General features: G+C 36.2%; 1 protein-coding gene across 6 annotated transcripts in view; it reads right to left on the bottom strand.

The window, feature by feature from the left end:
* Nucleotides 1–15,201: 15,201 nt before the first annotated feature.
* The window catches only part of LOC122577912 (cysteine-rich secretory protein 2-like), a 104,471-nt gene continuing 94,109 nt past the window's right edge, over nt 15,202–25,563 (bottom strand). For all 6 annotated transcript variants that reach the window (XM_043749611.1, XM_043749609.1, XM_043749606.1 and 3 more), the window contains 2 exons: nt 23,809–24,015; nt 15,202–18,762 (listed from right to left, as the gene is read on the bottom strand). In XM_043749611.1, the coding sequence (XP_043605546.1) occupies nt 18,507–18,762; nt 23,809–24,015 (463 nt within the window). In that variant the 3' untranslated portion in view covers nt 15,202–18,506. The remainder of the gene's footprint in view (nt 18,763–23,808; nt 24,016–25,563) is intronic.

Here is a 25,563-nt window from a genome sequence, read left to right as displayed (position 1 = left end):
GTGTGGAAGTATGTGCGCGCACAGCGTCTCGTAAAACAGATGAATGCAACTATTCCGTTAGTAGCGTGGTATGGAAGATGATGAGGCAAAGAGAGTGCTGAGACGCGTGCAAATGTATATCGACGAAGATCTTGTAAATCACATATTAAATAAATCTGAAACTATTTTGATATCAATTCCAAGTGTAATCTAAATGTAATTCCTACACATTTATTTCGGCGATTAAGGTCCACAATTCTCAACAGAGAGTTATTGTTGTTAGATTTATAGATAAATTATCTCGAGGATTCTATCAATTAAATATTATACCTAATCTTGGAAATTTTTACAGATATCTCCGTCTATAAATTCATACGTAATATAATAGGAAATGTCGTATGTAATAAACAGTTAAAAGTTTAAGTGAATTTTTGAGAAGTTTCAAATTATCCGATAGCTGAGTAGCACAAGTTGTTAATTGCCCGGTAAAGGGAGCAAAACTTGGATATTTCGAACATCGATCAACTAATTAAAGACAGTTACAAGAATAATTGCTGATAAGACTGTCCAACTAACCAGAAACTCGGTTGCTCCCAATATTAATAACCAACTGCAAGCCTGATTACTTCCTGAAGACTGTAACTAACAACTGGCCATTAACTAGCTACTCCGGGGCCATCGTTTTCTCCGAATATTACAATCTCTGTTACACAGTTTCGGACGTGCTGGAACTTACCACGTGTTGGGTGAACTTTGGTATAAACGCGAAGATTCCTTCAAGACTCGAATCCGCTGCGCAACTAATTTCTGAACCTCCTGTCTGTGTGTCTTCACAGGAAACACGACAGATGGAAATTTTGCACTGCAAACATGTATATGAAGAGCTGAGACTCACAGTTCACTATTGTGATAAATTAAGAATATAAGCTTTATCACGAATATAGACATTGAAAAATTCTTAAAACAAATTAACTAACTAACTGACTTGTCCGTTGAAAAATTGTCCACATGGAATATCGATGTCTTCGACCTTGCTAAAAATTTCTCCTTCTAACGTAATATAAATTGACTAACGATTTAATTGAAGCTTCTCTCATAATTTTCTTCTTTGTTGCAATTGGTACAAAATGGTTGCTTCGCAAGTTCAATGGACAAACTACTATATCTTACGAGTAGTATTCGAACACTATGAAAGAAACCTTAGATATTGAATTCGATTCGGATTTATAAGTACATATTGAACTTGATCTTATCGCTCCCTATAAACCTAAATTCGATTTTCAATCGAAGACATGGACGAAGAACATAATTCTCAACGGTGTGCTCCACCTTCCACGAATTCGTTCGTTGCAACGGTACGCTACTCGCCCGAGGAAAAGAACGGAGAAAAGTGTCCAAAAGAGGTAAATAAACAAAACGGCGAACGAGCAAGAGCTAAGCAAAGCTTGCAGAAAATCTTGGGACATAGCACAGTCGAGTTCCTCCTCGAGGATGTCCTCGTTGCTACGTTTTCGTTTAAAATTGATTGATTCTTTTGAAACCTCTAATCTTTCTAATTTTGAAAAGATGCGTGAAACGGGAAGATACCTCGAAAACTGAGCGAAACTTTTGCGCAAATTTTACATAATAATGATTCGTGTAAAAATAAAAAGTAAGAAACGAATAGCTTTAAGTTTGAGCAAGGATTTAAATTAATTAACTTCCTTCGTGTAATTTGCAGAAATTTTTATGAGATTTTTTTTTAGAATTGCACAAGTATGAAGACTAATTTTACGTTGACCGTGAAGTCATATTGACTGACACTTTTGAAATTATTTTTACTTAAAAGATATAGTAAAGACATCAAATAAATCTTTGTTATTGCATTCAACAGTCGTCGATGTTCCAACAGATATGAAAGATTTTTTAGTACAAGATTTGATCAGTGATTTCAAACAGTTATTTCATTTTGATCAAGAATTCGATTTCGAGATTTTCTTTGCGTGAACTCGTTCGTCGGACAAGATGGAAATCTGGCATAACTTGCTTGCCATCGAAAAAAGATATTGCGTTCGAAGTAAAGTAGACTCGCAGTAATCAAACACGATATTTTTTATATTATGTTACGTGTAATTATATGTAACGCCACGTTACCAAACACACATGCAGGATACAGCCCATTTTGGAATTTTTAAATAAAAGAACAAAAACATTAAAGTCAAGTTACGTAGGATTACAGTCGACTTTCCAAACTGTAAGCTAGCAATCAGACCACAGAAAAGGGAAATTGCAAAAAGAAATATAAGATCGGTGTCAAATAATCGCACGAACGAAAATAGATGTAACGAGAAACAAAAAGAACCGGTCTCAGGGGTGGTTACGTTCACAGGCGAATGGAACTGCGAAACCGGAAGCACCGCGAGAGAATTATTTCGAGGGCGTGAGGGAAAAGCGTAATTACTACGAAAATTGCTTCCACCGATTTATATTCTCGTTGGACGACCGCGGCGAGAAATGAAAAATGAAATCTCGACGAGCCTCGGGGCGAAAATATCGTTCCGAACGAAAACAGAGGAATTCCGGTCGCAGATGGTAGGGAAATTCCTGACAGAGTCCCATACACCTTACAACGAACTTAATTTCTGAATCGAATTCCGACGATTTGTAATTTCGCCTAGTTCGGTCGTGCTCTAATGAAATCGCATGAAGTACGAGTGTAATTAGCATTCTCTTGTGTATTAGTAGTTACATTGCCAATGTAAAACTAATGGCGTCGAGCAGAATTAGATGCAGGGAAATTAAGAATGGTAACCGAGTAGCGTAGTTTCACGCAGCTATTATTATACATTATCCTGTCTCTTGCTAGTTGTTGAATCTTATCACAGAGATTTGTTCTTACAAGGAACGATAAGCAGAAACACGGAGAAATAAAATTACAAACAATCTAATATTATATTCGCCTAAAAATAGAAGTACTCCATTTTACAGGTAAAGATCACAAAAGTCATCAAGAATACATTATTTGGAAATTATGAGAAGTACCTAGTACAACTCTTTCTTTATACCCCATCTTCTTTCGCAATTTCTGGCAGAAATACAACATTCTTGCAATTATTTTTTTGAAGCAATACGCAAGAGAAAGCATTATTAAAACTTTCACCAAACAAATGTTCTGTAAAGCAAACTTTTTCTACCTTGTTTCCTCTGAATTATTCTTGTGTAGAGATGAAACATCGCCACCCTTGGCCAACTTTTGTGACACGAAGCGACTGCTTGTTTCCGGACTCGGAGACACAGAAATTCGCGGAATTTTCGCGTTTTCCCCGTAGGCGTTTTCCCCGTTTCATGGAAAATATCGTAGCTGGTGAAAAGCGAGCTGCATTTCCCGGATGAAGGGTGGTGCGATCGCTCCGTGAAATGGAGGACGAACTAGCGAGAGAAAGAAGGGATTTGAATTCCAAGGAAAAGTTTGAATTAGAGGGAATAGGGATGCCAAGGGATTTCTCTTGAAGTGACGGATCAATGAGTAGTTTCCTTTATGATGATAGAATGACAAAGTTGGGAAATTGACTAGGCCACAAATATTGGGAAGGGACTCGTATTTTAGATAACATCTTTGATGTAATAGCGGCAGATCCTTTACCCGAAGATTTCGTTTATATTTTCTAACACAGGTATTTTGAATTTTGTAAAGTCAATGACGCGAATACAAAGGAAAAATTACGGCACGATAGAATCCAATTAATTTCCAAATATTTGTTTAATAAGCTACGTTCAACGATATAATTTAATATTACTAAAGTTTCAGAACTTTTATTAAACTTATTAAAAAGATACCCGACTATGGACAGAGCATCGAACTATCGTGCCCAAAAAATGAGAGCAGAAAGAAGGAACAGAATTTACGTTGGAAATTTTACACAACACCGACTTCAAGACCATAAACCCGCAAGCAAAAATCCATAGTAAAATAGACGTCCGCCCAAGCGCCCAAACTATAAATTCTGTCCTCGCAAAATCAAAAATCCCAGCAGCCTTGATACTCTCTAAAGCGGACAATGCAAGTCATTGCAAATATTCTCTCAACCAAACCTGTTGGTGGTAGCAGATATTTTCGAAGCCACGTTGAAGTTTCTTTGCCAGGTTTACGACTCGCTAACTTCTTACCCACAAGCAGCAATCCGAGCATTAATTGCGTAGCGGCAAAAATGGTGAAACGAAGCAACCCGCGAAGCTCTTGAAAACGATACGACCAGCTACCTCGTAAACCTTTGCACATTCAAATCTGCTCGCTAAGACGAGGAATTTTCAAGGGAAAATTTTCGTTGCTTTGAGATGCGATCGATGTTTTATCTCTGCCTTCGCAGTATCGTCAGAGAAATTCATCTTTTGAAGGAATATGGGAATTCTCTAATGTGAAGAAGATTATAAAATGCTTCGTTTATTGTACATTATCACTCAAAAGTTTGCGGTTACTTTTCTAGTTATAAAATTAGGGATACGAAAATCTAGGATGGTTTTATCTTCTATGAGAACTGTTGTAGAATGCCAGTTTTCAAAGTTGATGTACAATAAAAAATACGTAATATATTAATTTAGATTTTATCTAATGCACTCTATCGAAGATGTAATTAACTCACTTATTGCCAACTACGAAATATCTCGTAGTAAGGGTACGTATCAAGATTGCCGACTACGAGATATCTCGTAGTTTGCGCTACAAGTTTAATTTGATTGCAATTGGTCGCGGAATAACTTTGCGTCAGAAATTATTAGAAAGGATGAACGAAAATTTTATATAATAATATTCATATAATAGCATATAGATTTTGTGAAATTCCATGTTTCCTTTAGAATAAAATCTTGGTGCCTAGGGCAAAACGCTCTAAATTTGCCTAGCAGTGAATGGGTTAATGTAAAATATTTTTATTTCAATTATTCCTGTAATATACCTTTAACGATTTCATTCCATTTTATTCTCTATCTCTTGTATCTTTAAGTACGAAGATTAAAAACTCATTTCAATTATAAACGTAATTCTACCTTGGTTTCTTTGCTCGTGAAACATCAATAAAAGACAATCGTTATTAGCACCCCCGAGATGGAATACAATCACGAAACGTCGTTGTACAGATATTTGCGTACGCGAAATCGTTTCAATTTATTAAAACGTGTAGCAACGCATTCTGTAGATCAAACAACGTTTACTAACAAATATAATTTTATTAACAGCGGTAAGAGGATTGCATTAATTACAATTTTTACACGCCATTCTGAAGATTCTCCGGAAAACGGTCAACGTTAATTAAAATTATTGTACGTATAGAGTACGGTAATATAATACGGTAATATGAGTATATGAATTCCACTTTCGTATATGCAACCGAAAGTCGAGGAAGAAAGTCAAAGTAATCCACGCGGAACAAATTAAAGATAAATTAGAATTAAAATTAGAATAATCTACAACAAAAAATCCCATCTACAATACATCCCAACCAGTAAATTATGCAATAAAGAATCAGGATATTCATCACGGTACATTAGCCAGAAAAAATCTCTCCCACAAGACACTTTACCGCCAGACCAATAAATTAAAAAGCAAAGAAAAATCAGGATAGCTCGGTTACCAGAAAAAACCCTGCTATTCCACGCGCACACGTCGCTGGAAGCATGCGTAACAGCAAAGTAGTCTGGAATCGTTATCGCGGAAGGTAACGCGGCGCAATTATACGTGCTCCGGGGCCAGCAAGTACGATAGTTGTAAATTCTGAGAAGCGGATCTGATCCTTCCAGAAGTCCTGTACTAGCGCCAGCAACCGGCAAGGCAATCTCCGCGTAAAATCTCCAGGAAAATATTGAAAATTGCAAGGCTTTCTAACTACGCCAAAGTAATTGTAGCAGTCTCTCCTTTCACGGTATAACAAGCTACGAAATCGTATTCCATCTGTCGCCGTATGCACCACGATTCCCAATGAAGCATCAGCAGGACAACGAGACACGCGTCCTTCTTTTCTTCAAACAACAACGAGCTTAGCATTTTTATCGCAACCGCGTTTATGCGCCCAAAGGAATTCGTGATATCGAAGCGAATAAGGAAGAAGGAGCCGGGGGCTGTGTTAACCTTCCGACGAAGCTGCGTTCTCTTTGTATTTGAAATACCTGAATTCTCCGCGGTACAACCGCTCTGGAATTTTTGTTCCCTATTGTGGGAATACGAGGTTCCTGGTCGTTTCCTGTTTCTCGCGGAGAATCGAAATACGAATTGAGAATGCAATGGAGAATTAATCTCTGCGGGATCGTTGGTGTTCAGCCGCGAGTCGAAATAAACCGCATTACACAGGATTTGGCAGGACGTGTGATATTACTGGACTCAGTATTCTTCTGCATTTTCTGCTATTTTAAAAGAAGGTGAACGATATTTATACAGTATACACTGTATGCTTGTGTACTCGCAACAAACCGTGATGCTTTGTAGGAGTGACAAAAAGGTGGGAGTAAAACTCGAAAACAGACTCGACCCGCGGTAAATTAAAATTTTAAATTATCGTCAACGTGATAGATCGACCGACGACAAAAACAATATTATTTGGATATAGCTAATATTGCTAGTAATTGTATTTTGTATAATGTTCCCACGAACGAGAGGAACGAAGCTCGAGCGGTTGAAATTTGTGCAATTATTAGTCGATCGGTCTCTGAATGATTTTCGAGAGAAACTTGGACAAATTTGCAGCGAACGCGTTGGCAAAAAGTTAAATGGAAAATCATTCCATATTCATGCGGGGACATATAATAATTGTATCGTCTGTGAACACTTTATTCGGTATTTGTAACTACATATCGAGCCTGATACAATTCTTGAAAATTAACATTATTCATGTTCATTTTGAAAGCTAAATTTTTTCCTCGATGTACATGCTGGAACAGATCTCAATTCACATTATTTTCGAAATAACAAATGTGAAATTCATGGGATGTGTTAAATAGCTAATATTATAGGTATAATGCTATCGAAATTCATAAATCTTCAATTAAAATGAAATTCAATGCTCGTCGAATCGAAACGCATTGATTTCTAAAAATATAATGATTTAAATGGCTCGAGATTTAATTATCATTTATATTTCAGCTTTACGTATATGTATGCGATCTTGATTTTCCCTCCGATTTAATATACTTACGAGCAACGAATTAATCCAGATTCCGACACACATGTTGAACTTAATCCTGTCATTACATGTAAACAAGATGTAAATTCGCGTATCTATCGTTCATAAGTAGGTACTATTTGTGATAACGTATTGCCATGTTACTATATAGTATTGTCAGATGCGAACAATATCGATTAATTATCTATCCGACGCTTACAATCGATAGAGACGAACTATTCAGCAGAGCAGATGTCCATTTTCACATGTTTCGTTGTTAATAAATTATTAGAATTTTTATGTAACACGCTGCTCGCTTTGTTTAAAAAAGGGAGATAAAAGTATAGATTTAAATGGGAGAACACAGGGATATTTTTCCATCTCTTTATCAATTTTCTGTTTAATAGAGAACTTTGTATTTTAAAAGCTCGTTCTCTATTTTCATTTCTTTCCACCTTTATTTCCCTATCGTATCCATATTATATCTTCTACATTTCAACATTTACATAACTTTGCATATTTCCCAAATATCCATAGAATCATTGATTCCAGAATTTTCAATTTTCTGCCTCGCTATACGCTGGAATTAAGTCTTTTACACTTGTACCTTCGTTTTAGTTCTGCACCCTACACTTTCCTCATAATTTATTCTCATACAAATTCACGATCCAATAAAGAGTAAAAGACCTTTCAGCGAGTAACACTTCTTCTAGCAACTACATATGCAAACAAACAAAATTCAAAGGCAGTATAAATCCTTATGAACTGAAATCATAAACGAGAAAAGGGAGAATAATTCATATACCTGTGCAAATAACTGGAAAGAGTTTTCCAAGTTCCCTCGGACGTCTCGAAGAGAAGAGAATTCCATTACTGGTGGTTGCTCGCAACGATACGATTTCTTTCTTTCGATATCTTTCCAAACACGTGCTTCGAAAGCAACGAAAGCCGACCAACGTCGTGGAACTTTAAGCACCAAAGCAGAAAACTCGCCGGTTTTCAAACGGGAACGTTCCGCGAAAGTTTTCATGCAGGGTCTTTAGAGGATTTTTACTTCCCCTTTCGCCACGTTTGCCAACGGTCGTCGGCCATTGTGCGACTACCCTTTTGTTTGCACGCTCGTGCCGTTTGTAATTCGCAGGATGCATCGCTGAAATCGGAGAAAAATTCGTGTCGCGTCGCGTTACGGCGATTAGCGTCTGGCCGTGCAATTGTGAACGAACCGATGAAACGTAAGCAAACATTCTAGGCTGGATATTGCCTCGATCTTCCAGGATGAAAAAAAAGAAAAGGAGCAATCAGCGAGAATTAGAAAATATAATGTTCGTAAAGGAATATTTTTTGAATTGAAGATGGACGATTTTGGAGAAATTTTAGTTTTATTTCTATGGAGTGACGAATAAAGATTTATGGATAGGTCATTATTCGTTTCAGCTTCAAGTCTTCTTTTTTCTTTAAACTACCATTTTAACTTGAATTACTTTGACTGATTTAAACGCCATACGTTGTATTTCCCAAGCATTTTACTACATTTTCATAACTTGAAAAATTTGTCATGCTTTTATGATAAACGACCATACGTATACTGATATTACCGCCATAGAACCTCCAAAATTGTCGCTGACATTGCTTTTATATAACGATGTATGGCTCACCTTACGTCGACGTACATAGGATAACCGAAACTCCTGTAGGATAGCCAAAGGCTGTTGAAAGAGCTGTGTCAGCTTTGTCCTGTACTCGACTGTACCAGTTGTGCAGTGATCGATCGGAAAGCATGCAGCTGGCTGGACTGAGTTAAGGGAATGTCGTATCAACTGGAAAACACCGTGTCCGGGCTATGTTCTACTCGAGGTTTGGATAAGATCCTGCAGTTATAAGGAGATACTATATTGTTTCAGTATAGTCACGGTAGTATGTTGAACATGACACAATGTTTTGTTTGAAGGCGGAGGGCGGGTTTCAGAACGTTGCTTTAGTCTAATTCTAAATGATAATTATCTGCATGAGGCGTGTTTTAGCATAGATACGTTTGATTAAATTAAAGAAGGTTTTAGATCTTTGAAGTAAAATATTCTTCTCAGAGGAATTAATTAAAAAAATAAAAAAATAATTTAATTCGAGAAATTAATGTGGATACTTATTGTATTTTCTTTTTTCATTCCATTACTAAAGAGGATTATATATATATATATACTCTTTCGATAATTCTTTCACTTTACTATATCAATATCAGACAGTAATTTTTTAAATAAAAATATAACAATTCCTTTCAATTACTATTCTTGTTCAAATTTTCGTTAGCAGGAATCATCCCAAATATTCTGTTAATCGATATTCCAATAAACGACTATTCGGTTATTCGAGGATTAATAAAAATATCTACGTATATACCTATCTACGTGTTACACCTGGGCCACGGAATTCAATCCATTAACTACCATCCACTAATTTATCATCGATAAATTTACAAGATCATTCAAACCTTTCATCAGTTTCTCAAAGAATAGACATCGTTCGAGCAGCGCTTAAAGGAATTTACCTGCCTTTAGCCAATGATGCCGCAGGTAGAAATTATTCCGCTTGGGCGAAGTTGTATCGCTACCTGGGAAATTCGATTTCAAGACTTGACTCCGGCTCACTGACGAAGAAACGCGTATTAATGGGGAAAAAAGGAGCCGTTTTCGTTCGTGTAATTATATCTATCGTCTATTATCAATTAAGACCTTTGTCCCGCCTCATCTCCCTGCAATTTTCTAACCTGATTATGGGACGATCGTCCACGTCTTTGTTTTTGATACGAGCATGATAACGGACGGATAATGTCTGTTAAGAAGCAGAAATGCTCTAGTTTTCGACGAGATTTTTTTCTTGATGGAAGATGGATCCTTTGGATGGTGGAAGTGATTTATTTTGTATATCAAAGCACACGATTAAAAACAGATACATAAATCTCTTTTCTTATAACATAAATATCTAATTTTTATATCATTTGGTGATTAAAAGGGAGGGGATATTATTCTTTTATTTGGTATGGCAGTACTACAAAATAGGCTACTAAAAACCTCCAACTGTTTCGTAGAAATATTTTACTAAACTATATATTTCAGTAAATATTTATTATGTTAGCATTTAGTAAGACAGTCCTTGTGTTGCGCAACCATAATGTAGACGTAGATTATGTCTTAAATGTATTATTAAATGTATTAAATGTCGAGAATCTATATATGGAGATACTAACTGACAACGGCAGTGTAATATAAAAGAGCGTACAAAACATTTTTATATGTCACACGTAAAAATTCTCCAAGTATCTCGAGATCATTTTTATAATATAAGATATTCATGTACAGTTCTGCAGTCACACGATGTAGAACAAGTAAAATGTAAGTATAGCCTGTAAATTAGCTGCACGCGTGCAAACGAATGGATGCAAGAGGCAATCGAATCTTCTTCTATCTAAAACTGATCGAGGGTGTGGTAACGATTAATCGGTGGTCCACCTGGTTTAGCCTCTGAAAGACTAGCATCCGATCGATATTCGAACTTAATTTATCCGCAAGTGGAACACGTCGGATACCGATACTGTCGATGAACTCGCGAGAAAAGCAGCGTTCAATCTTCAGCCAGGATTCGCAGTTGATTCGCAAACAAGATTCCAGAGCGCGTTCTAAACGTTCAAACAAAGTGAAGTGGTCGGCCAGCTGATTTATTGGCGGGATTTTCTGCTCTCGTAGCCCGCGATCCCCTCGGTCTTTGTGCAGCTGTCGTTGCACGCTCTTCGCCTATACACGCCGGTGTATTAAATCGTCAGAGAATTGAAACTCGACGAAATTAACCTGGATCCAGACGAGATTTCTGCCGCTTATCCTTCCACGATAATGCGTTTAACCCTCGTTTTTAAGCCGAGATCCTATTTTATTTTCGACTCGATCGTGTTCTCCTCCCGTCTAAATAGTTTCCTCGTTAAAAAAAGAATACGTATTACCTTTTAAATTTCACCGGTATAAACATTTTGTTCCTTTTTTACTTATCTCTTAAAACCAGTAGCCTGGCAATTTCTTTACATAATTTAAATTACAAAATGTACAAAAGCATGAATACGAGCCAAGGGACACGATAGAGTTAATCCTCTTTTTTTCTGCTCTTCTTAGCGAAATAGGGAATATAATTCACAGTGATCTTCAACATTCCTTTATACCTAGATTATTTCAGATTTTCTTCCGAATGTTCCTATTATACGCTCCTCTTTTACTTTTTCAGGTTGAGTCTAAAGTACATTTGATTCTTATTTCAAGGTATTTCAGATCCTTTGAAACCAGGTCATGTAGATTTCAAATTTACAATATGTACGTACAATACGTTTTCCGTTCTTTACTAAGTGTAATTTCTACGTTTCATCGCTGTATCTTGAAAATTTTCATACTGATAGTTTCTCACTATTTCTGACTCTGATTTCTCACTTTTTATTTTCTATACTATTATGCTTTAGAATTCGATCTTGTAATATTTTACTATTACGAGCGACACCTTAAGGCTATTCGTATGATCTGGATTCTTTATGGCCTTCGTGTGCGACCCATCCTTTCAAAATCTGCGCAAATGCGTGCTACACATTTTCTACGTCCACGTAACACTTTGCACTTTGTATTCTCTGTAACTCTCCGTAACACGATGCACTCCGTATTCCGTGACACAATCCAATGTTCAGCAGTTTGTAACTTTGGTCGTCTGTAACGTTGTTCCCTGCATATTGTTCTCGTGTTTTCTGAAGTTCCATCGGCTTTACTTAATAGTGAATCAAACTGGAGATGAGGCGATGGCGGAATCCAGAGCTAGAGATTAGTCCATTTTTCGTCTCTAATAATTATCTCCACGTTTTAATTAATATTCATTCATTTACACCTTAAGTGATTCACGTCAGTTTCTGCATTATATCATAGTTTATATCTCGTATTTTATCTTACATTAATGAAACATCTCCAATAATGTCATTTGAATTTCTGTCGATTTTTACCACGAGCAAAATTCCTTCTGAAACCTTTTTCTCATCACATACTTCCTTCCGGTATATAGCTCTCGCAGATGAAGTGACAAACTATCATCATCGTTGTATGTTTTCAGGAGTATACATACCTGGACGAACGTAAACGTTTACGCGTCGCACGTTTCATCGCGAAATGTTTGACATGTGTAATCAAAACGCATCGCTAGGTGTTGGCAAATTTTCGTCCGAATCTCTCATGAGATAGGGGTGTTGATCGAATTTTCGGTTAGAATAGATCTTCATCAATTTTAGTGAAATTTATTTTAAGAGAAGAAATTCGTGATTTTTTGAAAAAACATACTGCTATTGTGTTTAATTAATTGTAAATGAATATTGCCCTGTAAAGTACTAATTTACACGTATTTTTAATAAATATTGATTTTCGTTGTTTTGTAATTAAACCGAATGATTATTTAGTATATAGAAACAACTGAAATGCAAATATCGTGTTTCACTTATATTTGATCGTATCGTATGGTAATCTGTTTTATCATTCAAGTTTATTGACCCAGTTCAGAATTCTACGCTACAATCAATTCATTATACGTGATTACGTATATAGATATCTTGTACACAGGAATGAAAATCCAACAATATATTAAAAATAATTTACAAATATTACTTGTATGTTACAGTAGTTTATACGACTTACGATTATACGGAAAAGTGTGCTAAATAACATGTATAGGTCGACAATTTGTTTCTCAATGTAGAAATATTTTCAAGATTAGTAATAAAGAAACAAATGTCCCCGTAATAATACTAAATTTGTAAATTTCTGAACGGATTTCGGTAACGATATGAATTATATAAAGCGAAATATTAAATATATTTGTCTCTATAAAACAAAATACTAAAGATATCTTTCTCGTTAATAATGATTATTTCAAGCAAACTGGAAAGTTCATATTTCTTATATATTTCGAAAAAGTAAGTTTTCATTTAAGTCAGCTTTCCTTGCATGGATACAGAAGAGAATAGTTTAAAGAAAAGATAGTTTTACCGGACTGGAAAATGTAGTTCCTCCGGCTACGCAATTATGAACTTGTGAACAACTTCGTTTGAAAAAAAAAAGAGTTTCAAATAATGGATATTCAACACACTAACCCATAAAATGAAATAGCTTTATTAATCAACAACTTTTATCCGTTGAATTTCTATGCGAACATTCAACTATGTAATCATTCGGATTAAAAATTGTTCCTTCTTTTTCTATTCATCTGCAAGCTAATTGCAAAAATGATCACATCAGAAACGTTTTCAATCTGAAAAAAAGCAAATAGAAAGGGCAAGGAAAATTGTTTTTGCAACATTCTACATTTTTAACTCACGGTAAAAGAGACAACAAGAGTAACAACATTTATACACAACGGTTTACATTTCAAGCATTTGATAAACTAAATGAGAAAAGCAACGTAAATTATAATAAATCTGCATTCTTATGTTCTAATGAAGCAGACAAAGATTAATAGTATCTAACGCGCGCGTCGCTTGCATAAATACGTATTAACTAAATTAGATAAATTAAAATTTATTTAAGGAATAGCCGCACACCGAACAAACGGAAAAGATAAAAATAAATCTACGTAAAGTTGTATTAAAAGAAAGAAAAATAACTCACCAATCGTTGTTCGATTTCAATTGACCATTGCCTTAGGACATCCGTGAGTTGAATCCCTCAGACAAGGCAATCGACCTTTTCGATTTCTCCATCGAAGCTCTGTCTTCCTCGTCTTTCTCAAATCCAACCTGTTCGCCGCTGAAAATGCCTTTTAACGATTCTCTACGATCGTTGATACGTAAAACTTAAAAACACTTGTGCGTCTCGTAAATTCATTTGACTGCTTTTAGACAGCGATATAATCTTTTACATTGTGCAACACAGAGTACCGAACCTCGTTTCACATGAAAAGGTCATTTTCGGAAAACCAACAGAGAGACAAAAATTCCCTTTTTTCCGTCCGATACGTTCGATAGCGGATGTTTTTCGCTTTTTTCCCTCTCTTTTATTTTTTCGATAGCTGTTCGAAAAACCAAACGATTTATTCCCTTTGAAATTCCGCTCTAATCCTTTTGGTTTCCCGGTATAAGGAATAAATAGCGGCAAGCGATTAAGCACGTCGCAAAGATAACATGCCGCGTATTAATTCCCGACCGAACCCTCCATAACACTTAATCTGATTTATTGATAAAGTTGCGGCTTCACGTTCGCCGTTACAATCTCGCCATGCACGCCTTTCATATATTCTATAGTATAATATCGACGATCATGATGTTCGAACATAAGCTTAAACACGTTTCAGCAAACTGGTTTTTAAGCTATCAGTTAATTCGATGGTTCAGTTCGTTTAAATTTAAGATATAGAAAATGTTACGGCGTACAATCGTGTTCATAAATATCAAGGTACCTCCTTGTTCTATATAAGATGTGATAATTGGTTTCAATTATCAAGAAAATAATTAATTTTCACCTCATGTTAAAAGCTTCAAGAAGTTTGCTTCGGAGAATATATGAATTAATTGATTCAGTTGTCGAGAATGTTTTAATATTTTCCGCCATATTAATGGTTGGTACATGAGAAGTATAAAATGAAGAGATGAAAGTGTAATAATTGTTGTATCATTACAAACAAAGAATGTAAATGGAAGAGCTTAAAATGAAATTAAAGTTGAAACGCAAATTTGCTATTTATTAAAAAAGTTTCGGTAAATGCTTCCCAGGAGTTTAATTTACTGAAAGTTGCACCATTGAGGTTTTTTTTTTTTAAATAACAGAATACTCCATTTTTTTGTCGTTGATTTTTATGTAGATACCTTAGCGTAATGACTGAAATATATTTCATAAAAATAAGATATTTTCTTGGCAATGGTATTCCACAACATTTTCAGTTTGTTCAAATTATAAATTATATTAGAAAAAATAAGATTTTTCGGTCACCTTCGTATCTATAAGAAATCACATAAGAAAAACAAATTGTCCAAGAACAAACTTAACCAAAATATTATTTCCAGAAAGTGCACTAAAATACTCATAAACAATTAAATGCCTTTTAATATTTACAGGATCTTTATTTCAGTAAGTGAACGAAGTATGACAGCTTACAACGTTTTCGATCGAGGATGTGTGCGTAACTGAGAGCCTCGTATTACATCGTTACGTGTAACATTAATCAACCTCTCATCTAATCGTCAACCCAATTAACTGTGTGTCTTCTATTTTATCCACAGCATTTATGTCTCACGTGTACATCCGCATATATTCTCCTTAATTATACGTAATACCTTACGAACTATGCACTCCGCATCATTTCCACCCCGATTCGTGTTTCGCATTTCCACGTGACTTTCAAAAAAGTCCGAAGAATACGCTATTCATTCCCAAATCTTCAACGTTGCTCTATAACATACGTCTCACATGCTATAATTATCAATGAAAACACCGTGAAACGAGATGAAAAATATAATAGTATCTTCGTAAACGTAGTAGCAAACGAGTTCTAGGAGGACGTTGGATATACACTTCTGGAAATCGATCGATCGAGAACGAACGAGTTTGCCTGTAATTATATAAAGTGGCCTAAAGAGTGAAATTAATGTTCGCTCGGAAGGCTAACATACAGATTAATACAGAAGATAACATATTAGAAATACAGTAAAAGAATGCATTCTTAGTCTTTCGTGTAGAATAACGAGGCAACAAAGGGAAAATATACGTCAAAATAGAAGGAAAGGAAATATTTCTTGAGGAAGCGTTTCTTGACAAAAATTAGGCTACTTTCATAATCACAAGCATAAGTTAGTACTTCTCTAGCTGAAAAAAGTTCTCGCTTCATAGTGTTACAAATAACATGTACATTTTGTCGTCGAGCACTTGTGAATGCAGCAATATATTCGACAAAATGGATTTTTTTTCTTCTTAAAAACGGATTGATTTAAATGGATGGTCCTAATAATTTATACGATGCTGGAATTAAAATTCCTATTGTCTAATAATTGTCTGAATGGATATGTAAAGGTCCAAATTCGCTTACAATTCTTATCATAGAATAACTATTTGTTTTGTTTGAAATTGTTTTTTGAGATTGAAAATGGTTGCATTCATAAGTCCTCGAAAGAGTGACTAAACGCTCCATCAAAATTGAACGTTGAATGAAATCACGAGATTAATTGTAGCGTCGTGATTCTGTGCATACACTGGCTATCGTATAACTTATATCGCTAAACACGTTTAAGATAGGGGTTTCGGTAATGTTCATACATTTTTAGTCCCACGTTTAGGCGACGTACAAGCTTTCCGATAAAAGTCATTATTCATTTTTATACGTATATTTCAGAAAATAAAAAAAGATATATGAGCTTAACTATTCAATTTCACTCTTCAACTATAAAAATCATCACTTAATATCCTATAATTATTCTTAACTAAGGAAAAAGAAGAACAACCATACCGGTCTTTCTCATATAAAATTAATTACCAGTTAACAGAAAATTAATAACTTTTATCGACAGCTCTCCGAACGTCCGGAATCAAACGACGATCTAATACAGCACCGAGAAACGCCCACCATGGTTCACCTATGAAGTTTTCGCTTACCTACACGTATTTACACACTGCATGCACGTCTATATAGACACTCTTATCGTTTACAAATATCAAAAGGATTCGCCTGATTCTCTCCGTTTCGCGGGACTTCGGTTCATCCCTCGTCCGTTTCTCGAGCCATTCAGCCCCTCGCGGTTCGCCTTTAGGGCTTCCTTTTAACCGGCGCCTCAGACAAAGGTTCAAAGACGAACCACGAGGACGTTCGCAGAAAATAGAGTAAATTTCCGGGACGACGTTGTCGAGGATGATTACGGAGCAAAGGGAAATTGTCTTTCGATCGCCTGTGTTAACCGTGCCGAATGAAAACCACGAACTATGCGGAGAAAACAATGCCGTTGTATTAACTATATGTTTAGGATAGATTGTTGAAAATTTATTCGATTTACGTTTGATGTTTGAATAAATAGATAATTTAATATTTTATTATTCGAACTTTTTACTAGAAATAAAGTATTTTAATCTTGATTTTAAATTGCAAGTAAGGGGAAGTCTGGTTGTAAAGAATTAACTCTGTTCTTAGTAGAAAGATATTTCAGATAATTACAGTTTACCAATGGACAGTTAATTAACGAATGAATTGAATCTCTCTGCAAGTTTCAGCCACGTTTATGACCTGCAGTATCTTCACCGGTATTCAGGCTGTAACAAGAATGTTCGATACGACACGACATATTAAACTCGAGGAATGTTTAAAGTTTTTCTCGGGCACCGGAAACGAGTTCATCGAGTTCAATTTACTTTCTCGTCTGCTTTTTGATTGCCCTCCGTTTTCTCCCTGCTCTACAGCTTCCCATTTTCAAACGAAACATCCTTTTAAAATATTTACTCTGCAGCTAAGGGGTTGTTAACCCTTTGTACTGAACTGTCGCCGTTATAGTGACACAGATAAATGATATGAAAATTATTTCTTACATAAGTATAAGTAACGATATATCTGATATGTCTACGTCTATATATCTAAATTGGTATAAACAATATCTGATTATATATGCAGTAATTAAGATTACAAAAATAATATCCAAAATCGGTATCAGATGTTAACAAATATTCACAAAAAATGTTTTATAATTTCACGTAATGATCAGCAATGTTCAAATAGAAACTTTCTAAGCGTTTAATTAACCATTCTATTTCAAAGATTATATACGTATTTAATAAACAGACATCTTTAAAAACGTACATTACACATCCATTAAATCGTATTAACGTTTCGGTTATCTCCTGTATCATGTATTAATTAAATACACCGAATATAAAATATTTGGAACATTACAATCATTACACGCTAATAAACTCCGTCGCAACCTGCGCATCATCCCCATACCCCTTCATTACCAATTTTGAATAGTCAACAGCGTACAATGTATAAAAATCTACGACGCAATCTACGGGAGGCTGAGACACCCCCTTGCTCGATCAAACTTAGCCTTCGTTCAATCAAACAAAGAACTCCGCTAATTTTCTTCGCTTTCATCACAGAATTTCAATTTCCCTTTGTTCCACAATGAATCTACGTAGAACGTCGTGCTACGAAACGAAGGCAGCGATCGACGAAAACCCGCAAACCGCCACCGTAACCAAACTGAACCTCAGACCTTAATTCACTCGCTATCCCGCTGGGTGGAACAGCTTGAAAATAATTTCGTACCTCGTGCAGGATTCGTCGACCTTCTCCCTTCTAAGTAGCGTAACGACGATCGATCAACCGGTGCGAAGAAAAGGGTGTAAGAGCCGCGTTGACGATCGTTCACTACCCGTGATGATAGTAGATCTTGTCCTTGCAATTGCACGTGGCACCGCAGAACTTCCGTCGTTCGCGGCCCTCTTTCGTGTTCGTCTCGCAGACCCAGTTACGAAACGTCCTGACCAATTCGGCGCAGTTCGACCAAAGATCGTTGTAGTAGCAGGCGTTCGTGCACAGCTTGTTGTACGAACAGTGGTCCTTGCACATGCTGCACGGCTTGCCCGCCACGTAAGGACGGCTAAGTTGACCTTTGTAATTGCCGCTGCAAGTAGAAAGAATTGTGAGCCATTAACATGGTTTTTTATGCACATGTACATCGTTTGTTATAAACGTCTTTGTTTAAGGCTGCTATGAAACGTTTGAGAGTGGGATGATGTGGAATTTGATGGAGGATTAATGAAACATGTATTTATCTGATATAAAGAATACAGGAAAGAAACACAATCTTTTGTTTTAATGCCGCTTTATGACTAAAAACCAATGTTTTAATACGAAATAGTTAAAAATAGAAATATCTTTCAATATTTTAGAACAAAGAATAATTTTAAATTGTGAGATAATCTAAATAGTCAGCCTAAATCGAATAAAAGGATATTGTGATACTGGATTTAAGTGCTGCCCTGTAAAAAATGGAAAACGTGATTTATCGTCTTTTTCCTCTGCTCAGCCTCTTCGCAGTTGTACAATCAGTTACAAGGCATTCCGCATATCGATATCAACTTTCTGCTAAGTAATTATAATGATCTTTCCCAAAAGAGAAACATCCGTTTCCGCAACCTCGAAACAACTTCTCTGAATAACTTTTCTCTAAACAACTGATGTTCGATTTTATACAACCATCATAGCTGTATTTCGACCAGAAAGAATAATTTTGCCCGGCTGCAATCAGAGCGCAACTTTCCTTCATCTCCAAGAACACGACAAAAGGCTCTCTAGCTCGCTCATTTCTCCCCATCAATTTCAACCCATCCCCATGGCAAATGCTCGCCTAATAACTCCGCGTTTACCCGCTTCGACTCGCCTGCCTGGCACTCTCTTCCTCCGGCAATCTTTCCTTCAACTTTACTTTCAGACAATTAAGCCGTGACGTTTCACGACGTTTCATGATTGCAGTTCGCGAACGTCTCGAGCAACTTTCTCTACCCGTCAGACTCTACGTTTTCCAGCGACAAACAGCCCGAGGAATGAGCTCGAGCCAATCCTCGCGGCCAAGTCACGATTAATTTACATTTGGAGTATTTTTCGTGCCCGGTCACCGCGATCGTCGCCGCGCTGTTTCGAATTCAAATGTCCCGCCGCGAAATTCATCACTAAACCGCGCCGGAAAGTAAAAAGTAGTACTGTCCCCCGTCTTTATCTACTGCTCGATCGAGGAAAGACCACGGACATCGTATTAGATCATCACGAATTAGAAGAATTAAAAATCTTTGTAAGGAAAAATCGCGTAGAGCGGATTTATTGGATAAATGCTAAAAATCGAGGCAATGAATAGTTTTGTTGTTTCTGAAGGATTTTGTTTCTAGTTTAATAAGTTTAGCGATTACAGTGTTAAAGCAGGCCTTTTATTTGCGTCGGTTTGATTTCATTGGACTGTGGACTTATATTTAACTTCATTTGTATTCATGTACTCGTCTTGTAATTAATGAGATTTTTAATTACTGCGGTCTTCGAATTTTTATATTATACCATCATTCTTGCTTCAATATAGTAAAAGAGATTTTAATATTATAGGAGTAACGTTAGTAAAATTGGAAAATAAATCGTGAATATCGGTAACAACTGCACCATATTTTTCTGAAACTGACGAGCGCAGTAGAGTCGATCAAAGTTCAAATTAGACTACATCAGTTATTCTTAAATAAGATCTTATCATAGTTGCATAACGTTTGAAAATATTTACCGTGTCCTCGCCAAGAAAATATTAACAAGAAACGCGACGTAAAATTTATTCTTGTTTATTTTGTTTTGCGTGCAAGAATTACTTTCAAAGAGTAGAGAGAATCATTCCTGGCTCGATTAATACAACTGACGCGTTAATACTGGTTTTTATGTAAGTGGTTTGAAAATTAATTTCTTAAAACGCGGCTGACAAATTCCACAAGTTACCGGCCGTAATTTTCAAAAGAATAATCGTCCACTTTATGCGGCTGTTGCGTAAAGAACTCAAGAAGCTTTCCTGAAACACGATCCAAGGGGAATAGAATTAATTTCGAAAATGTGCTCTTGCGTCACGACGTTTCAGAGCATTACTCCGGGATATTATTCCAGAATACTACGGTGTGGCACACTATACCGTGCAATAACAAAAACACATATTTCTATAACAACAACAACAACAACAAAATATTCGTTGTAAAATGATGAAGCAGATAAGGAATAAAGTAACAGTAAGGAATAAAGTAAGTTGTTAAACGAAGCATGCAACATGTTTAGAATAGAACATTATAATGTCTATAATATGCAGGAATTTTTATTGAATCGTTCGAGTTCCAAGAATATTTATAGAGCTTGCCGACAGATAGAATTTTTAGAATTGAAAAGCATACACGCAAAAAATTGGGAACGATTTATCGGAAATATACTTCTTGAAATAGTAAACACTTGGTTGAATCGGATTAATTGAAAAAACAAATCGAATAGCACAGATTGAATGAATTCTGGGAATTCTACGATTGCAGGAGCAGGTGCCTTAAATATCGCTGTATTTAATTTTAAACGTGTTAAAAATTTAATTTCGTTGACTGTTTATCGAGTGGTTAAAAAATTAACAGTTTTACGATTTTCGGGTTTAAAAATCTTATTGCAGAGTTTTATGATCTTTCATGATCATCTTCTATGTGAACAATAACGAATAGACAGAGAGGAATGATAGAAACAATGTCCAAGGTGCTAAACAACGTTGTATTCTGGTGAAGCGATCGTGAAGAAGTTTATAGAGGGTGGTCAAAAAGTGGCTACATGCATGAGAGGTCGGAGAAGTGGGTCAGACGTCAAGTAGAGTCTTCTTCAGAGAAGACGTGCTTCTCTTGTCGACAAAAAGCAACACCAGATACACGAAATGTAACGTACACTTCGTGATTCAGCTTCTTTTTATCTTCCCTCTTCTTTTCCACAAGCATGCACGCAATTTAGTTATACCCTCTCAATGCACATTCGAATTTTCCACGTTTTTTAATTGTGCTACATTTCGTCATTATAATTCATTTTCAATATCTGTTCGTTTCATAGAACACGCTCGTTTTAGGAAAATGACTTATAACATTGAAAATAACGAAATATCCAAATTGGGTAAACAAAACAATTCATAATTATTGGAACATCTAGTCGTAACAGGTAAGGTGTGATAATTAATTTAACATTATAATAAAATAAAATTATTTTGACTTATCATCGTATAAATTTTCTCGCTCACAAGCCGTTGACCCAACATGATAAATATATCTTAGAATGTAATCGCTCAAAACACGGAGCTTAAGGCGAACTATGCGCCGTGAGCGCGATTTGCCGGCAAGATTGCAAACCTGTCATGATTATGACGATGCAAATGAAACCGTGATACTCTTTACATAGAGGGCTACGTTGCAACTATTTGGCGAGTGTTCGCACAGTAATTCGCAGAATATGACTGATGAAACTCTGATAAAAGACTGTGACATAAGATGAATGAGTATATGAAATTCAACGTTCGTACACGCACGTTCAATCTCTCATAGCAAATAAGTATCTATAATTATGTTACATATGACGACATTTAAGACGTGAAATTTATAGTACCTACTATTCACAACCTTCTGAAAGTTAGATTCCTTTACAATCCGTCGACCTCATAAACACCGCGAGTTTTCCTCTTCGATTCCCTCTTCGCTACCTTATTTTCTATCCCTTTAATTCCTTTGTAATTTCCTTTCTTTATTTATCCTTCCCGGCAGTCCTAACTCGCGTACACTGGTAATATTTCCTTGGCGCGATGCACCAACAGCGAGGAAAGAAGGAAAGAAAGAAGGGAAAGAGACGAAGCCGAGAGAATTTAAATTACGCGCGTCGAGCGCCGTCATAAATTCGTTTCTCGACCGCAATTTTCCGGATTATGCCCGTGGCCTTCCGCCGCGGTACCAAGCAAACTTTTCGATTACAATGAGCCACCATCATAAATTCCTAGCGCAGGAAGCAGCTGCGACTACCTAGACGCGGTAATTCCCCGTGATACTCGCGACCACACGTGGCGAAGACAACTCTGTTACGTTCGTTTTTCACCAATTGACAGCGTGTGAAAAATTCATTAATATGTGTATTTAAGAACTCTTTAACTCGCCTTAATTCAGTTTCAAACGTTTCTCAACATTTCACCAAATCAACGTTAAAAGTTAAGTTTCACGATTCAATATATTCCGCTCGAACAAACTTGATTTCTTCCTCTTGTCTTAAAATCTTACTACTTATCTGATATCTTATTATATAAAAAATTACAAATTTCTGTCCTACATTGCTCTGCCGGTCTATTACTCGGAGAAAGAAAACTTAGTTTTTCAAACGAATTCAAGCAACCTCGTGCCTTAACACGCTTTTGAAAATATCCCTCTGAAGTCGGCAAAATTAAATAAGACGCTTGGAAAGGAAATCATAATAGCCAGTCGGTCGCGTTTCCGAAACGACTAAACCACAGAACCGAGAAAAATGAAACGAAAACAGTGAAACGAGAGCGCGCACAGAACACGGCAAATGCGAGAAGCTTGAAGAGAATACACGCAAAGGTACTTCAGCTTTGTTACCGCTCCGTATTGTATTCCTTTCGCTGTCCGCTTTATAGGCGCTTTTTGTTCCTTGACAAGTGGCTCTCTTGTAGGCACCTTTACACCAAACGCGATAGAACCAAGTTCGATGTGTACTTAAAATTCTAACTAATCCCGGTACTCAAATTTCGCATCATAGAAATCTGATATTACGGGGAATACACACAAAGCTGTATACTTAAAGTTCTAGATTTATAGTTTCGTAATTTATGAAACAAATTGTTAGAATATCCTGTAACAATTGTTCGAAGATTGGTAATAAAACATTATTTTATTTGGTACATATACTGCATAACTCTCAAATTGCAAGTCTCACTATGAAAATTTTCTAATGCCATTTCTCGGTGCATCTGACTCCATTAAAACGAATGAAATAATTTTCACCAACTTTCTTTTATACAAATATTCCACCGTGATACTGCTCGAATGTAGTCGATCGACTTTCGAGCCTATAAAACAAAGAATTTGTGAAATTTCAAGGTATCTTATTTTCAAATTATCAACAATTGTTTACTCACCTTGGAGCATAGTTGCACACATACATGAAAAAGTCCTTGCCGAGTGGGCCTTTGCCACCAGTGCAATGGCTCACGCCACAGCCTACTAAATGTGTGGTGGCCCACACGATTTGAGTGTAATGGCCGATTTTGCGATAATCGTTGGCTTCTTCGTTGCCGTATTTGAAATCTTTATATTCCATGTACCACATTCTGATAGCGAAATTCCTGAAAATGAAAGGACGATTGATTAATCGGCAAATTTACGTTAACATCTTCCTTTTACTTTCGCCGTCATTGTACAATTCTACTCGGGTTGAAACATCGTTTCTTCTTCGCTTTGTACACTGAAAGAAGCGAGGAGCGTTCGGAAGGCTTTTCAATCCGAAAGAAGAGAATCGAGTCAATTAAAAACACGATAGACTCGGTCGAATGGTTTCAGTGGAATTGCCGACGCCAAAGGAGGACGTGGAAGTGACATCGGCGACAATTGTTCAGTGAACGTCAACAGGTGGGTCTCTAAGGAAACCAGCGAGTACGAAAGCAAGTTATCGTTAGGCAGAAATAGAACAATGCTGGTGAATCGTAACTTCGAACAGACTAGGAACTTTCGTGCCTGAACAATAACAGCTTTTTCTACTGAGAATCTATGGTCTTCCGCGTATTTATAGGCTTATTCATACGAGGTCACTGAATAATGTATTACCTATTTCTAGGAAAGAATTTCTTACATTGAAACTTTGTAGAAAGTAGCAAATAGAATTTTATTTATACGCGGCTCAAAGCTATTAGAAAGAGATTGTAACGATAAGAGGTTTTATTGTACCAAACAGAAGATTAGTTTCCGTTGCCGTCGGCAATTCCAATGATTAAAACATTCGTTAAAGAAATGCAGAGATACAAATAATGAGCATAAAAATATGTAAATCTTGTTGCAAGTGAATTAATTACGGTAAATTACAAGATACACTGAATCACTGTACATTGTGATTAATGCTGCACGAAAGAAATTAAAAAATTTCATTTTTATAAATTATTACTACGTAAAACAATATATATAATACAATTTACACAAATTATATAACAAATATACGATTTGTACGATACATAATGACGTAACGTATGATTGATATTTAAAATGTTTCAAATTTATGATACTGCCTGATATTGTATTACGAATAAGTTGAATAAAATTGCGATTCTTACGTAGTATGACAACTGAGAAAAATAAGGAATTTAATTTTATCAAATTAGATATGATAGTAGCGAAGGGATGCGAAAGTATGCGCAGTTTAAGCAGTAGTATGAACTGTTGAAGGTCACTGCCTTTAAGAAAACTCTACATCTGGTCTTTTTAGCTTTCTAAAGCATTGAAGCCATCGACAGCGCATAGACAAAAGACTGCGACCAAGGCAGGCCATAAACAGTCGAAAGGCGACGTTGGCTTCAGGGTTTTTCAGTTATAGAGTAACACTGCTAGCGTGCGGATCTGGACCAGCTCATATTATTATTTCAACTTTTGTATCTTTTTCACTTCCGTATTTCAAATATATTTTCTACCTTATAATTTATCCACACGTCTCTCTCATTATACATCTAATAACCTCAACAGGTTATGGGCCCAGAGCTGTAAATTGTAAGGTAGCAACGTGAAGTGAATAAATTCTTAAAGTGTTGTGCTTAGTAAAGTACCTGATAGTACTAAAATGGAATCAGCAAGTGCGAAGATCGAAATGTTACGTGGCGAAGAAAACTGGCTCCAGTGGCGCTTTGTTA

The sequence above is a fragment of the Bombus pyrosoma genome, linkage group LG3 (assembly GCF_014825855.1).
Source record: "Bombus pyrosoma isolate SC7728 linkage group LG3, ASM1482585v1, whole genome shotgun sequence".
NCBI classification, from domain to species: domain Eukaryota; kingdom Metazoa; phylum Arthropoda; class Insecta; order Hymenoptera; family Apidae; genus Bombus; species Bombus pyrosoma.
The sequence above is the reverse complement of the archived record's forward strand: the minus strand, read 5'-3'. Positions and strand labels throughout refer to the sequence as shown.